The sequence below is a fragment of the Salmo salar genome, chromosome ssa09, assembly GCF_905237065.1.
Source record: "Salmo salar chromosome ssa09, Ssal_v3.1, whole genome shotgun sequence".
Taxonomy (NCBI): Eukaryota; Metazoa; Chordata; class Actinopteri; order Salmoniformes; family Salmonidae; genus Salmo; species Salmo salar.
This window is the reverse complement of record NC_059450.1, coordinates 121541869-121557084: the sequence shown is the minus strand read 5'-3', so window position 1 is coordinate 121557084 and position 15216 is coordinate 121541869. Positions and strand designations below refer to the sequence as shown.

Sequence of the window (15216 nt, the reverse complement as noted above, 5' to 3'; positions counted from 1 at the left end):
CAAACCGTTCTGACTTCTCACACGTTTTTGTGAGAATAACCATTTTTGTGATGCGCCCTTCTCTCAAACACCGCTCTGGCTCTGCCCCCGTTAAAAACACACAGACTAACACAGACACACAGTTTAAACAAGGGTTAGAAGTCCAAAACACGCCAGCAATAGTGGGACTCAAGAATGATATTGAAACTTTTTTCGTGCTAAATTCCCATAGTTTGATGAAGGGAAATTATGGGATTGATCCAGCCTGAAACTCCATCAACAATCTTTATTCATTTTACTCAGTCAAGCGGTGACTTGCACAGCAAAACACAGGCTTCCAGTTCAGTAAATAAAAATAAAATCTTTAATATGTTTCAGTTCATAAAAATGATCAAACTCTGATATATAGATGTACAACACACACACACACGTGTATATATTTTACAGTTGATTAAAAAAATAAAACATTCAATCCTGCACTCAGATCCCAAATCAAGTTCAAGTACTGGAAAAATGTATATAGTCTGCACAAAATAACACTCCAAACGGGAGGTCTGTTTACAAAATAATTCACTTAAAAAATGCACAGAAATCGCTCCATCGTTTCCTGGTTGCTAAAATGAGAATAGTTGCCGTAATTTCAGTTTGTGACAAAACAATCAGTCATAGTGTAGAGAACCACTGTACCATCTAAACCGCTGTGAAATATATCTTCCATAACCAAAAAGATTGTATATTCAGCTGTTTGAAGTTAGTGTACTAAACCGAAAGTAAAATAAGCAAAAACAAAACTTCAGTACGGGAAGCATAGAAGTAGCACACATAGAACAAATCTACCGCTTCTTAGACTTGCTTTCAACAGGAATGAAAGAGTTCACATTTCTATATGAATTTGGTCCGGTCGCCCAAAAAGTTACATATTGTAGCTTTAAAGCTGCTACACACAGTATTTCTTTGAATTTTTGCATTGTAATTTCAGAAAATGTCCATAATATATCTGGCACTAATAGTGGAATGATAGTGTTGGGATTGGCTGTGATATTTGCCTACTGATTGCCACCGGAACATAATCTGTTGTCAAAATAGGAAAGCTGTTCTGACATCGTGGCTGTGTTATCTTGTGGAAATTATACATTTCCTGGTTGCAAAAATTCTACACTCTTCGCTCAATTTCAGTTTGCGAGAAAACAAGCACTGTTCAAACAGTTGTTTGAGGCTGGTGGACCAAAACCAACTTGGTCTACCATCCAAAGGTCATCCAGTCAAATTGACAATTGTGGGAATCATTGGAGTCAACATGGAACATTATCCCTGTGGAACGCTTGACACCTTGTAGAGTCCATGCCCTGACAAATCGAGACTGTTCTGAGGGCAACTCAATATTAGGAAGGTGTTTCATGTTTTGTACACAGTGTATTAGACATTTTCTGAAATTACAATGCAAACATTTTAATAAAATAAATAACTTCAAAAGCAGCCATAATCTCAAGAGCACTCCACTCACACACCGTCACACATCCTCAAAACCGTCACACCATTTACATTTTAAAAACGCATTCACACACAGCATTGTAATGCCTTCCCATGGTGCACACCTAATAGGCTTTGGAAGACTGATTTAACCGGCCCTTGAAGTTTACGGACCCAGACTATAACCTAATCCTGGGCTAAAAAGCATTTCCAACGGATATTCGGAATTGATCTTTCTTTTTAGTCCAGGATAGTCATTGTCCAGGAAACGACCCCAGGAGTGCTGCTCTGGCTGGTTGTCCAGCATGCCGTCTAATCCCACACTAAAAGACCCAGGTAAGGGACTGAATCAAACTAGTGATACATACTTCAACCCAAAGACCAGGCCAAACTACCACCTCTATAGCACTGCTAGGTGAGACCGGAGGGTCCTGAGAGATCCAGAGGGTTTAGGTTGATCCTCCGCAGTACACTTACTCACATACGCTTGGGGCTCTGCAACGCTGATAAAAGGCCACAGGCTTGGGGCGCTGCAACGCTGATAAAAGGCCACAGGCTTGGGGCGCTGCAACGCTGATAAAAGGCCACAGGCTTGGGGCTCTGCAACGCTGATAAAAGGCCACAGGCTTGGGGCGCTGCAACGCTGATAAAAGGCCACAGGCTTGGGGCTCTGCAACGCTGATAAAAGGCCACAGGCTTGGGGCGCTGCAACGCTGATAAAAGGCCACAGGCTTGGGGCTCTGCAACGCTGATAAAAGGCCACAGGCTTGGGGCTCTGCAACGCTGATAAAAGGCCACAGGCTTGGGGCTCTGCAACGCTGATAAAAGGCCACAGGCTTGGGGCTCTGCAACGCTGATAAAAGGCCACAGGCTTGGGGCTCTGCAACGCTGATAAAAAGGCCACAGGCTTGGGGCTCTGCAACGCTGATAAAAGGCCACAGGCTTGGGGCTCTGCAACGCTGATAAAAGGCCACAGGCTTGGGGCTCTGCAACGCTGATAAAAGGCCACAGGCTTGGGGCGCTGCAACACTGATAAAAGGCCACAGGCTTGGGGCTCTGCAACGCTGATAAAAGGCCACAGGCTTGGGGCTCTGCAACGCTGATAAAAGGCCACAGGCTTGGGGCTCTGCAACGCTGATAAAAGGCCACAGGCTTGGGGCTCTGCAACGCTGATAAAAGGCCACAGGCTTGGGGCTCTGCAACGCTGATAAAAGGCCACAGGCTTGGGGAGCGATGGGTGGGCCAGTGAGATCACAGTTCCAGCCCACCTAGTTCAGTCTCCAGTCCAGTTCAGTTTGCCCCACTGGGGTCACAGCAGGCCTCGACTGATGAGAGGTGGGTGGGAGGTCGAAGGGGGAAGAGGACAGAGGTTTTCTCCAGTGTTATGTGGCAGCGTCTCCAGTGATGAGTCCAACAGACACCGTTTTCTCCAGCTCAGAGCATCTCCAGCCCCCTGTGGGAGCCCCGCGTCCCCCTGTCCCACCAACACAGCCCTCTAAAGTCCAGGTTGGCCAGGGTCACCTCCAGGGTGTAGTACAGGGACCAGAAGAGAGCGAAGCAGCCCAGCAGTAGCAGAGACTACACAAAGAGAGACATGGTGATGGGAGAGGAAGTTACAAAATGAGGCATATATTGTGTGTGTGTGTGTGTGTGTGTGTGTGTGTGTGTGTGTGTGTGTAACATACCTTGAGGCTGCTGGATGTGAACGGGCTGACTGTTTCAGGGGGGATGTCCATGCCTGCAGGACAGGGCAGGGAGAAACTGCTGTCCAGATACTGCCCCCCCATAGCCTCCTCCACCACACTGTCAATCAAAACACAAAACCAATCAATGCTCACATCCACTAAGGGATCGCCAATGACAAAACATCCCTTCCCTTTAAAAATACAGGATCCAGAAACAAAGTAAATATGTTGTATTTAAATAACCCAGGCTGCTGTTTTAACAGTGGTGTGTGTCTCCTGACCTCTGTCTCTTCTTGACCTCTTCGAAGGACAGAGAGGAGCCGTACAGAGTGAGCTTCCAGTGCTTCAGAGAGCCCAGGGGCAACGCAGGCTCTTCTAAAAGAAAGAAAGAGACAAAAGGACAAAGAGAGAAGGACAGAGAGGGATGAATGAGCAGGAGAGAGCTCATAGTGTAGATATGGTCTTGTAGTGTTCAGTGGCAAGCGAATGACAGACAGAGACTGACCCTTACTGTGGTCAGAGACTTGCAGCCTGTACTGGCCTTCAGCTCCCTCTCCCCAGCAGCGCACAGTGGAGAACGTCCAGTCTGAGTAACCCGAGGTATCCCTGGAGTAACACGCAACAGGACAGAGGCAAGGATGCTAAAACAATGGCTGTTATATGTTATGCAAAGTTTAAGAGTAAAACTAAAACAAGCATGTACATATCTGTGTGTGTACATCTGTTATTACTGCACTGTTGTAGCTAGAAACAAGAATTGTGACCAATAAACTTTGATTTGATTTGTGTGTGTGCGTGCGTGCGCAAACTCACGTATCCAGAGCACGGCGCGCCCCGATGAGTGAGGTCATTCCACTGGGGCAGAGCAGCACGATCTCCACGCTGCCGCGGCGAGTATGGACCAGCGTCAAGGTGACAGACACGTGCTCCAAGGTCTGCATCCCGGACTGCCTGAGGTCAGCTGCAGTTACTGGGGTGAGTGGAGCACAGAGACCCTAATACATTACTATATGTCCTTCTATAGGAATGGCAGAGTGAGGGGGGGAGCAGATAAGCCAATGAAAAGTATAACAGTGAAGGGTCTGATGTGGACATGCGTGATTGACCTTTACTCTGGTAGCCCATAGGTTCAATCTTAATTGAAGGCCATGTAAGGACACCCCATTTAGTGTGAAACTGTATTTTGTATACGCATCTGCCCCAGACACTCCCCAGACATCTGCAATCTTGTTTTCGCCTCTGTTTAATCTTGTTCCCCACCCAAAGCCTTCAACAGTTTCACTATACCATCCACTGTGCAATGGCTCTCTTGCCTGATATTCTACAGCTAATTATTGTGAGGACTTCTGGTACTCACAAGTATAGTAAAACATCCACCCACCCACCCCAGAGGAATACAGTATGTCTCAGTCCTAGAATACGCACAAAGAGCAAACAGACTTGTAGTCCCTCACAGTGGAGTCACCCTCCTCCCTTTCTCTCTGGATTCCTGACCTGCAGCAGCAGCGTACTGTAATTCATTGGCATTTCCTCAGCCCCCGTTTGCTAATGGGCCTTAATGCTCCACTACCATGTAGGGAAAAACACTTCCCGGGGCCAAGGAAGGAGATGAAGAGGGAGGGATATACAAAGGTGTGGAGGGAGAGAGACTGGCGGTGAAGGGGGGCAGAGAGAGGGGTAGAGTGTATAGGGGTAGAGCAGGATGTTGGGAGGGGGAAGAGAACTTCATGGATTCCAGCCATCTTCTTCCAAGCGTACAGGACTGGACTGGTAAGAGTTCCTCAGAGACCCTCCCACACAGACAGTGACCTGTCATGAGAATCTCACTCTTCGTCCACATAATCACGACTGGTGGGTCTTAAGAGTGTGTTACTGTCTTTTCATACACGTTTTAAATTAAATCAAGCACAAACTTGTTGCAACCCAAATGCTCCAGCTCTGAAATAAGCTTTTTCACCAATATCATACATCGTCTCAAAGCTAAAAATCAACACAATGGCAGTAAATGGATCGTAAATATCACGCCAAAGGCTCTGGCTATGCTTTGTTGGTACTGTATTATTCTCTCCCTCTCTGATACACGGGAAGATATAAGCCAGTGATTTTGGCTGCATCCCAAAAGGCACATGTTACCATACATATTTGCATTACTTTTGATCAGAGCGCTATGAGCCCAGTATCGCACGATAAGAAAGGAGTGCCATTTGGGGGACACAGTTTGAAATGGCAGAGGTTTTAATCAACGCTGGCCTGGCATGCACCCCATACATTCCTCTCCTGACATTTAGCGCAAACATCTCAGACATTTTGAACTTTTTGTACTTTTAACAACTGTTTTTCTTTTCAGTAACAACACGCCCCTATCTTTCGGGAATCTAACGTTTGTAACTCCAGTCTTTCGTTTTCACATGGGAAGGAACGAGTGCTCATACTAACCACTGAACCTTAAGCTAACGGACCGGCCAAAACACATAGCAACAAGGACAACAAATTGCCTAGCGATAGAGTAGTTTAACATAACAACCTGCTTCATGTATCTTTGGGAATAACCAAAACTAGCTTACTTTTCAATGAATGGAAACAGAATTTCCATTTATAAATACAAAGTCGATTTGCATCTCGAATTTCATTAATTCAAAACAGATGTTTCACTTGGACTAAAACATTTAGCCTTTGTCAGCAACTCTTCCTCTGCTTTGTCCTTAGAAACCCTAGTCACGTGAGACTGGACACACACACACACACACACACACACACACACACACACACACACACACACACACACACACACACACACACACACACACACACACACACACACACAGCTGCAGCAGTGAAACACACCGCTTCTGGCTCTGCTCCTGACCTCAGAACAGGCAACACACAGGCTGCATACGCTGGGCCAGGAGGCCACAGGGAGGCTAGAAAAGAGGGAAGAAGAGAGAGGGAGGGAGGAGGAAGGAATACAGATATCTCTGCTGTGATGTCACTGTGTGTGTCAGAAAGGGAAGAGAGAGAAATACAGAGAAAGAGAGGGAAGGGGTGTTCTCTCCTCCATAGTTTAGTCAGTGTGCCCAGTGACAGAGACTCTGAAGAACATTGCCTAATAAGGGCAGACTGCTGATTGCATGTTGGGAGGGTCTCTCTGGAGAGCACTGACAGAGAGAAGAGAAACAGCAAATACTCAGACTTGCATATTACGAGACTCGCTTGGTTGATCACTCTCTCTCTCTCACATACACACACAAACTCTACCAACCGTTCCAGGTTAGGTTGAGTTGCTCCGGATAGGCTGGGACAAGAGCCTCCTCCTTCAGCACTGGGCTCTGATAGGACACTAGGAATGGCACCATCTCCCACACCTGATTAATAAACACACAAAAAAAACACACTTTCCACATGTATACCTTCAGTCTTTTTTTAAATGAGCATAATATTGACTTGGCTGAAAGAAAATCCAGACCAATACTGTCTCAGAAGTGTAGTTGGTTAAGCTTGACATTAGTGTGCTGCTGAGACATCAGGAAGTGAGTGAGGTGGAGTGGTACCTTGGCAGCGTTGACCAGCCGCCAGGCGTTGAGCAGGCCGAAGCCGTGCTGGTGACTGTGGTGGAAGCCCGCTCCATTGATTTTCCAGTCCCCTTGCACATCATACTACAGAAACACACACACTCTCAATTAGGAACTGTATGTGCCTGCGTAGCAATGATTAATGATACAGTACAACAAGGTGAGTCATACAGTGAGGTCCAAAAGTATTGGGACAATTACAGTTTTTTTCTTTCTCTTTGTACTCCAGCACTATGAGGTTAAAGTGCAGACTGTTTGTTTTAACTGTAGGGTCTTTTCATCCATATCGGGTGAACCGTTTAGAAATTACAGCACTTTTTGGTACATAGAGGACCATTTTAGAGGACCAAAAGTATCGGGACAAATATCATACCCCCCCAAAATTGCTAACCTCCCGTTATTGTAATGGTGAGAGGTTGGCATGTCTTGGGGTTATGATATTTGTGCCTCTGTGGCTTTCGCACTCGTCACTATCCACGATTCATTCAGGATTATCCGTAATCATGGTAGTATCCATATTAATGTAGAAGTATTCTTATTTACAATAAAAGTGACTCCAAAATGACACAATATATTTTTTACCATTCATTTCTATTGGGCACAACATAATCTGAAACACAACCAGAATGAACTGAAAATACATCCAACAAGGTTGTAGAGTCACAAGCTTCATTACGTGCTATGAATATGGGACCAAATACTAAACTTTTGACTACTTTAATAAACATATACACTGAGTATACCAACTATTAGGAACACCTTCCTAATATTGAGTTGCACCCCCCCTATTCCCTGAGAACAGCCTCAATTCGTCGGAGCATGGACTCTACAAGGTGTCAAAAGCGTTCCACAGGGATGCCGGCCCATGTTGACTCCACAGTTGCGTGAAGTTGGATGGATGTCCTTTGGGTGGTTGACCATTCTTGAGACACACAGGAAACTGTTGGGTATGAAAAACCCAGCAGAGTTGCAGTTCTTGACACAAACTGGTGCGCCTGGCACCTACCACCATACCCCATTCAAAGGCACTTAAATCTTTTGTCTTGCCCATTCACCCTCTGAACGGCACACATACACAATCCATGTCTCATGACCCTGGACAACACCCTGTCGTTCTCCGCTAACATCAAGGCGGTGACCCGAACCTGTAGGTTCATGCTCTACAACATTCGCAGAGTACGACCCTGCCTCACACAGGAAGCGGCGCAGGTCCTAATCCAGGCACTCGTCATCTCCCGTCTGGATTACTGCAACTCGCTGTTGGCGGGGCTCCCTGCCTGTGCCATCAAACCCCTACAACTCATCCAGAACGCCGCAGCCCGTCTGGTGTTCAACCTTCCCAAGTTCTCTCACGTCACCCCGCTCCTCCGCACACTCCACTGGCTTCCAGGTGAAGCTCGCATCTGCTACAAGACCATGGTGCTTGCCTACGGAGCTGTGAGGGGAACAGCACCTCCGTACCTTCAGGCTCTGATCAGTCCCTACACCCAAAGAAGGGCACTGCGTTCATCCACCTCTGGCCTGCTCGCCTCCCTACCTCTGAGGAAGCACAGTTCCCGCTCAGCCCAGTCAAAACTGTTCGCTGCTCTGGCACTCCAATGGTGGAACAAGCTCCCTCACGACGCCAGGACAGCGGAGTCAATCACCACCTTCCGGAGACACCTGAAACCCCACCTCTTTAAGGAATACCTGGGATAGGATATAGTAATCCTTCTAACCCCCCCCTCCCCCCCCAAAAAGATATAGATGTACTATTGTAAAGTGGTTGTTCCACTGGATATCATAAGGTGAATGCACCAATTTGTAAGTCGCTCTGAATAAGTGCGTCTGCTAAATGACGTAAATGTCAATAGTCTCAAGGCTTAAAAATCCTTATTTAACCAGTCTCCTTCCCTTAATCGACACTGATTGAAGTGGACTTAACAGGTGATATCAATAAGGGATCATAGCTTTCACCTGGTCAGTCTGTCATGGAAAGAAATGTTCTTAATGTTTTATACACTCAGTGTAAATGAATTTGTCCCTATAAAATGGAGGGTCTATGTAGGAAAAGTGCAGCAATTTCTAAATGGTTCACCTGATTTGGATGAAAATACCCTCAAATTAAAGCACTTTAACACAGTCATTGTATCATTTCAAATCCAAAGTGCTGGAATACAGCGCCAAAACAACAAAAGATGTGTCACTGTCCCAATACCTTTGGACTTCCCTGTATGTCTGAAGTGTGCTTCAGAGGGCACGTAGGTGACGATGTCACTTTGTAGTGACAGTACCAGTCAAAAGTGTGGACACACCTACTCATTCCAGGGTTTTTCTTTATTCTACAATATAGAAAATAGTAAAACTAATAGTGATGACATAAAAACTATGAAATAACACATATGGAATCAAGTAGTAACCGAAATATTGTTAAACAAATTTAAAAAAGTTATATTTCAGATTCTTCAAATATCAAGCCACCCTTTGCCTTGATGACAGCTTTGCACACTCTAGACATTCTCTCAACCAGCTTCATGAGGCAGTCACTTGTAATGCCTTTTAATTAACAGGTCTACCTTGTTAATTTGTGGAATTTCTTTCCTTCTTAATGCGTTTGAGCCAATCAGTTGTGTTGTGACAAGGTAGGGGTGGTATACAGAAGATAGCCCTATTTGGTAAAAGACCAAGTCCATATTATGGCAAGAACAGCTCAAATAAGCAAAGAGAAATAACAGTCCATCATTACCTCAATACATGAATGTCAGTCAATTTGGAACATTTCACGAACTTTCTTCAAGTGCAGTCGCAAAAACCATCAAGCGCTATGATAAAACTGGCTCTCATGAGGACCGACACAGGAAAGGAAGACCCATTGTAACATCTGCTGCAAAGGATAAGTTGATTAGAGTTACCAGCCTCAGAAATTGCAGCCCAATAAATGCTTCACAGAGTTCAAGTAACAGACACATCTCAACATCAACTGTTCAGAGGAGACGGTGTGAAGCAGGCCTTCATGGTTGAATTGTTGCAAAGAAACCACTACTAAAGGACACCAATAAGAAGAAGAGACATGCTTGGGCCAAGAAACACGAGCAATGGACATTAGACCGGTGGAAATCTGTCCTTTGGTCTGATGACCCCAAATTTCAGATTTTTGGTTCAAACTGCTGTGTCTTTGTGAGATGCAGAGTAGGTGAACGAATGATCTCCGCATGTGTGGTTCCCACCGTGAAACATGGAGATGGTGTGGGTGTGCTTTGCTGGTGACACTGTCAGTAATTTATTTAGAATTCAAGGCACAATTAACCATCATGGCTACCACAGACAGCATTCTACAGCGATAAGCCATCCCATATGGTTTGTGCTAAGTGGGACAATCATTTGTTTTTCAACAGGACAATGACCCAACACACGTCCAGGCTGTGTAAGAGCTATTTGACCAAGAAGGAGAGTGATGGAGTGCTGCATCAGATGATCTGGCCTCCACAATCACCCGACCTCAACCCAATTGAGATGATTTGGGATGTTGGACCGCAGAGTGAAGGAAAAGCAGCCAACAAGTGCTCAGCATATCTGGGAACTCCTGCAAGACTGTTGGAAAAGCATTCCAGGTGAAGCTGGTTGAGAGAATGCCAAGAGTGTGCAAAGCTGTCATCAAATATAAAATATCATTTGATTGAGACTTTTTTGGTTACTACATGATTCCATATGTGTTTTGATGTCTTCACTGTTATTTTACAATATAGAAAATAGTCAAAATAAAGAAAAACCCTTGAATGAATAGATGTGTCCAAACTTTTGACTGGTACTGTACATTGTACCTTTGTGGCTGTGTAGGTGATGACGTCACTCTGTTGTTATGTATATTGTACCTGTGTGGCTGTGTAGGTGATGATGTGCTGCACGTCTCTCCAGGTGAGACAGGGCCGGACCTGCAGCATCAGAGCCACCATGCCAGCCGCCAGGGGTGCCGCCGCCGAGGTGCCCGTGTGCCCGTCAGTACAGCCCGTGCCCTGCTGTAGTGACCAGTCTGACGTCACCTACACAGTACACAGTACACAGTACACACACACACACACACACACACACACACACACACACAGAGAGAGAGAGAGAAGAGTCATAAACACGTATACGAATCTCACACGCTATTACAAACAGTCAGTGGTAAGGAGCTATGCGACGACTAGGGAGGAAGAGGGAAAAGCCAGAAAATATGGAGAGTTGGAGATGGAGGGGCTGAACGATGAGAAAAAGTAGAGAGAAGTGCTAAAACAGACATGAAGTGGTGAAAGAGGGAGAGAGATTGATAGGAATACAGGGACAGAGAGAAAAGGGATACTGATGATGGATTTACTGGTAAACATGATCTCTGACATGCTCAGGCATGTCAGACCTGCATAGATCCCACAGCCCTTCTCAATGGAGAGAAATTACTATGGTTGCGTCCCAGTTGACAGCCTATTGCCTATAGGACTTCAGTGGAAAATAGCCTGGATAGTCATGGGTTCAATATTTGACGTAAACAAAGAGAGACTAACGTACAAGCACTGTGATGCGTGTAGAGTTTTGGGTTAGAGTATAGCGTGCATTGTTGCATATGTAGTAGCTTATGAGCATAATATGCATGACAATGGTATATACTGAAGTGTGCAGCATTCAAATATGGTCCCAAATGACACCCTATTCCCTATATAGGTTTATATATGAATGCAGCTACCACTGTATTGAAGCCATCGGACGCTGTTTATCATAGCGCCTTGTGCTTTATTACGGGCGATGGGTTCCGTACACATCATTGCATTTTGTTTCAGAAAGTAGCCTGGCCCTCTTTGAAGTCTCGTAGATCGATGCATTGCGCTCTTTTTTGTCTATAAAGCCCTCTTGCATAAACTTGTGCCATACCTTACCTCATTGTGAACCTATAGATGTACGGGCTACCGGACCTGGTGCTCAGGGATGGCAAACTCTGGAGATCCCTTCCAGCTCCACTGTGTTGGGTAGATCTGCTTTTAGCTTTTTGTTTTGCACCTTACATGTGGAATGATCTACAATACACTTTCAAAATTTGAGGAATTGGTGCCTCTAGGGCATTTCAGACAGTTGTTAGGGACCTTTGTACTGAAAAAAGTCTTTTTTTTATGATTGGGTTTTGCTTTTCGTGTATTGTTGTGCATGATAATCTGTATTTTAATGTGTGTGTATGAATGTGTAGTTTGATGTGTATTGTGGTGCTATACAGGACTCAGCGTCGACTCTCTGTCAAAATAATGGTTAAATAATATTAAATATATAATGCACTATAAAAGGAAATGGGGAGCCATTTGTGACGCAGCCATGCAGTACAGATCCAGACCATGCAGACAGTGCTGTCTAAACAGCTCGTCTCCTAGAGGAGTAAGGGACCTCTCTGGAGTGTTGGTCACAGACACACAGCTAGGGGGTGTTTGATCCTAGGTGACGACAGGCCTGGTCGGACACAGAGAGGAGAAACAGTCTGACAGGAACACTATAGGCTCTCTGCTGTGGAGGGAAAGGGACGGAGGAAGAATCCACAGACATATGTCAACTAGAATGCCTGCTCTCATTTAAAGCAGCTGTCAAAGCCATGAAAGCACAGAGCGGAGGAGAGAGCTCAGACTTCAGCACTGCTCAACATCAAATGGGACCCGTGTGTTGGGAATGTAATGAGGGAAATGGTGCATAGCAGTGGTGGCACTGCAGCATAGCACATGGCAGTTAGAAGTGGTTGGGCTGGTGGGTGGATACAGTGGCGGTATCCCAAATGCCACCCTGTTCCGTGTATAGTGCACTATTGATCAAAAGCAGTGCTCCATATTGGGAATAGAGTGCCATGTGGGATAGAAACAGTATGTGCAGAGCACTTGTGTGACAGGGTAGAAGAGCTAGAGCCTAGCCCTAAAACCACTTGGCCTGGTGTATTTGGCTTTTCAGGAAGTCCCGGATGCCGGTTGAGGGTTTTGGCCCAGGGCTTACATCACCCCGCCAAACCATGTCACCCAGGAGATGGCAACAAACAGCAGCAAACAGAGAGCTTTACCTTACAGCTCTCCTCTCTAGCTTCCTAAAACCCATCTCCTTTTGCCCTCGCTCAAAACACACCATCATATGACGCAAAATGCATCATACCGGCTGTATTTCTATATTTTGGAAATTACGCATCTTGAAAACTTGATTGCGGACATGCAAAACATTCTGGGACTATATCAACAATGGACTAATGAAACAAACACCAAAATATATTTTTGGGGTGGTTTTCCTTTAACTCACTAGCCATTAATGTGTCCTCTATACCTCACTCAAAGATGTCTGATTTGCACAGTACAATATCATCTGTCATCATCCGACTGTCCAACTTTCTCAATCTACGTCTTAAGGGCCTAGGCACAACAAGGCTTTGTAAGGGGGATTCCACTGGTACCGTGGTGCAGTTCACTGCAGGTGAGAATGCAGTCTGGACCAAACACAGGAAAAGCACCAGAGGTGTGCAGTATTATTGTCTGTTTGATTGCGAGCATTTGATGAAATGCACGCAGTACCATAACTTGGTATCGCTGAGACATTCTGTAACTAGCAGTGCATTTATGAGCACATCCGATGCATGTTAGGGGAGAGGGGGGCTGGGATATAGGCTATGGAAAATTGCCTATTCACGTCATAGTTAGAGTGGCTATAGCGCTGTTTACTCCTGCATGTTGTTGGAAGACCAAAGCGAAAGCAATATGAAGTTTGGTACACACAAGTTATGCTTCTTGATAATCATAGATGGATTTAATGCGAGCATTTTTCCCCGATAAACAAAGGACTTGCATGAACACGTGGTAGTTTCGCATTTTAGTTTGTTTGACATTTGGCAATGTGAACCCAAACGGACCAAATGGATAAAGAAAATTCAATGTAGAAAATCATAGAACTCGGATTCAAACTATAGCTCAGAACTATGTGTGAAAACTCCCTCGAAATGGTGTGTGTGTGTGTGTGTGTGTGTGTGTGTGTGTGTGTGTTTACTAGCAGTACAGACTCACAATACTACGCAGCGTTCTGCCCCCACTGCTGAAGGTGACAGCCAGCATGGAGGCACACTCCTCAGCATAGAAGGGCATCTTCCCTTCCTCATTTACGGCTCCTACAAGAGACACACACACGGTTAGAAACACTCAACACAGAGACACAGAGACAGATAACATTGCTCCTATTCACTGACCAATGGTAACAGTGTAGATTGAGTTAGCATAGCCATCGTAGTTGCAGTTGTCCTCGTACTGGCCCCCGTTGCCACTGGCGACGACAAAGATACTGCCGAATCCCCGTCTGCCAGCAATCACACCGTGCTGCAGTGCCGCCTACAGGCCAAACAAGGAAACATTTGCTTCAGTTAGTCACGCCTAGTAACTTCCTGCAGACTAATACAGCCAACCAGAGTACATAGCAGCATTCACAAGCCTAGTCATACCTGAATATTGAATATTAAGTATAGAAAACATTTCCATGACATAGAGTGACCAGGTGAAAGCTATGATCCCTTATTGATGTCACTTGTTAAATCCACTTCAAATGAGTGTAGATGAAGGGGAGGAGATGGGTTAAAGAAGGATTTTTAAGCTGTAAGACATGGATTGTGTATGTGTGCCATTCAAGGGTGAATGGGAAAGACAAAATATTTAAGTGCCTTTGAACAGGGTATGGTAGTAGGCGCACCGGTTTGAGTCAAGAACTGCAACACTGCTGGGTTTTTCATGCTCAACAAATTCCCATGTGTATCAAGAATGGTCCACCATCCAAAAGACATCCAGCCAACTTGACACAACTGTGGGAAGCATTGGAGTGAACATGGGCCAGCATCCCTGTTGAACACTTGACACCTTGTAGGGTCGATGGAAGGTGTTTCTAACGTTTGGTATACTCAGTGTATGTCATTATAATACTATCCTGTGTATACCGCCATTCTTAGGTTTGTGAAAAGCTGGAAGCCGCAGCTAGCATGAATTTCTATTAGACCATGAGGACTGGCTGAGGGGATTTGGTGGTCCTGATTCATTTCCACAGTGCCTGCCAAAGCCATTCAGGGAGTGAGGCACACCTAGGAAACGAACATGACCAGAAAAAGCCAGACACTCATGTCTCGAGTCAGAGTGTGTATGTGTATATGTGTATGTACATGTGTAAGGGATGTGCTCTCTCTTTTTTTTGGTCTCATAAGACACTCACACAAACCGTGCCCTGTAGAGAGCAACAGTATACTGCCCTCTGCTGGTACCGAAGAGTGGTGCAGAAATGCATTCTCACAATGCATTTCTATAAGGAGACCAGGGCTGCGTTTCAAACTCATCAAAGACACACCCTCCTCCACTTACCCTCGCCGTCACCATCTTGTCCAAACGATTAGCAAAACAAGGGAAGTTCGCAAAGGAAGCCCCCCAGCCCTCGTTTTTGATCGAGTTTGCGAGTGTACAATTATGTTCACATCGGGGCCTGAAACGCCCCATAATTCAATTCGCGATGATTGTACATCC

General features: G+C 45.4%; 1 protein-coding gene across 2 annotated transcripts in view; it reads right to left on the bottom strand.

The window, feature by feature from the left end:
• Window positions 1-250: 250 nt before the first annotated feature.
• LOC106612632 (proprotein convertase subtilisin/kexin type 7) overlaps window positions 251-15216 on the bottom strand; it is a 28563-nt gene continuing 13597 nt past the window's right edge. The window contains exons 7-16 of one of the 2 annotated variants that reach the window (XM_014213975.2): window positions 13908-14046; window positions 13729-13829; window positions 10555-10722; window positions 6683-6787; window positions 6394-6496; window positions 3948-4104; window positions 3640-3740; window positions 3416-3509; window positions 3135-3252; window positions 251-3027 (exon numbers count right to left, since the gene is read on the bottom strand). In XM_014213975.2, coding sequence (XP_014069450.1) covers window positions 2884-3027; window positions 3135-3252; window positions 3416-3509; window positions 3640-3740; window positions 3948-4104; window positions 6394-6496; window positions 6683-6787; window positions 10555-10722; window positions 13729-13829; window positions 13908-14046 — 1230 coding nt within the window. In that variant the 3' untranslated portion in view covers window positions 251-2883. The remainder of the gene's footprint in view (window positions 3028-3134; window positions 3253-3415; window positions 3510-3639; window positions 3741-3947; window positions 4105-6393; window positions 6497-6682; window positions 6788-10554; window positions 10723-13728; window positions 13830-13907; window positions 14047-15216) is intronic. The other variant, XM_014213977.2, reaches the window with a different exon arrangement.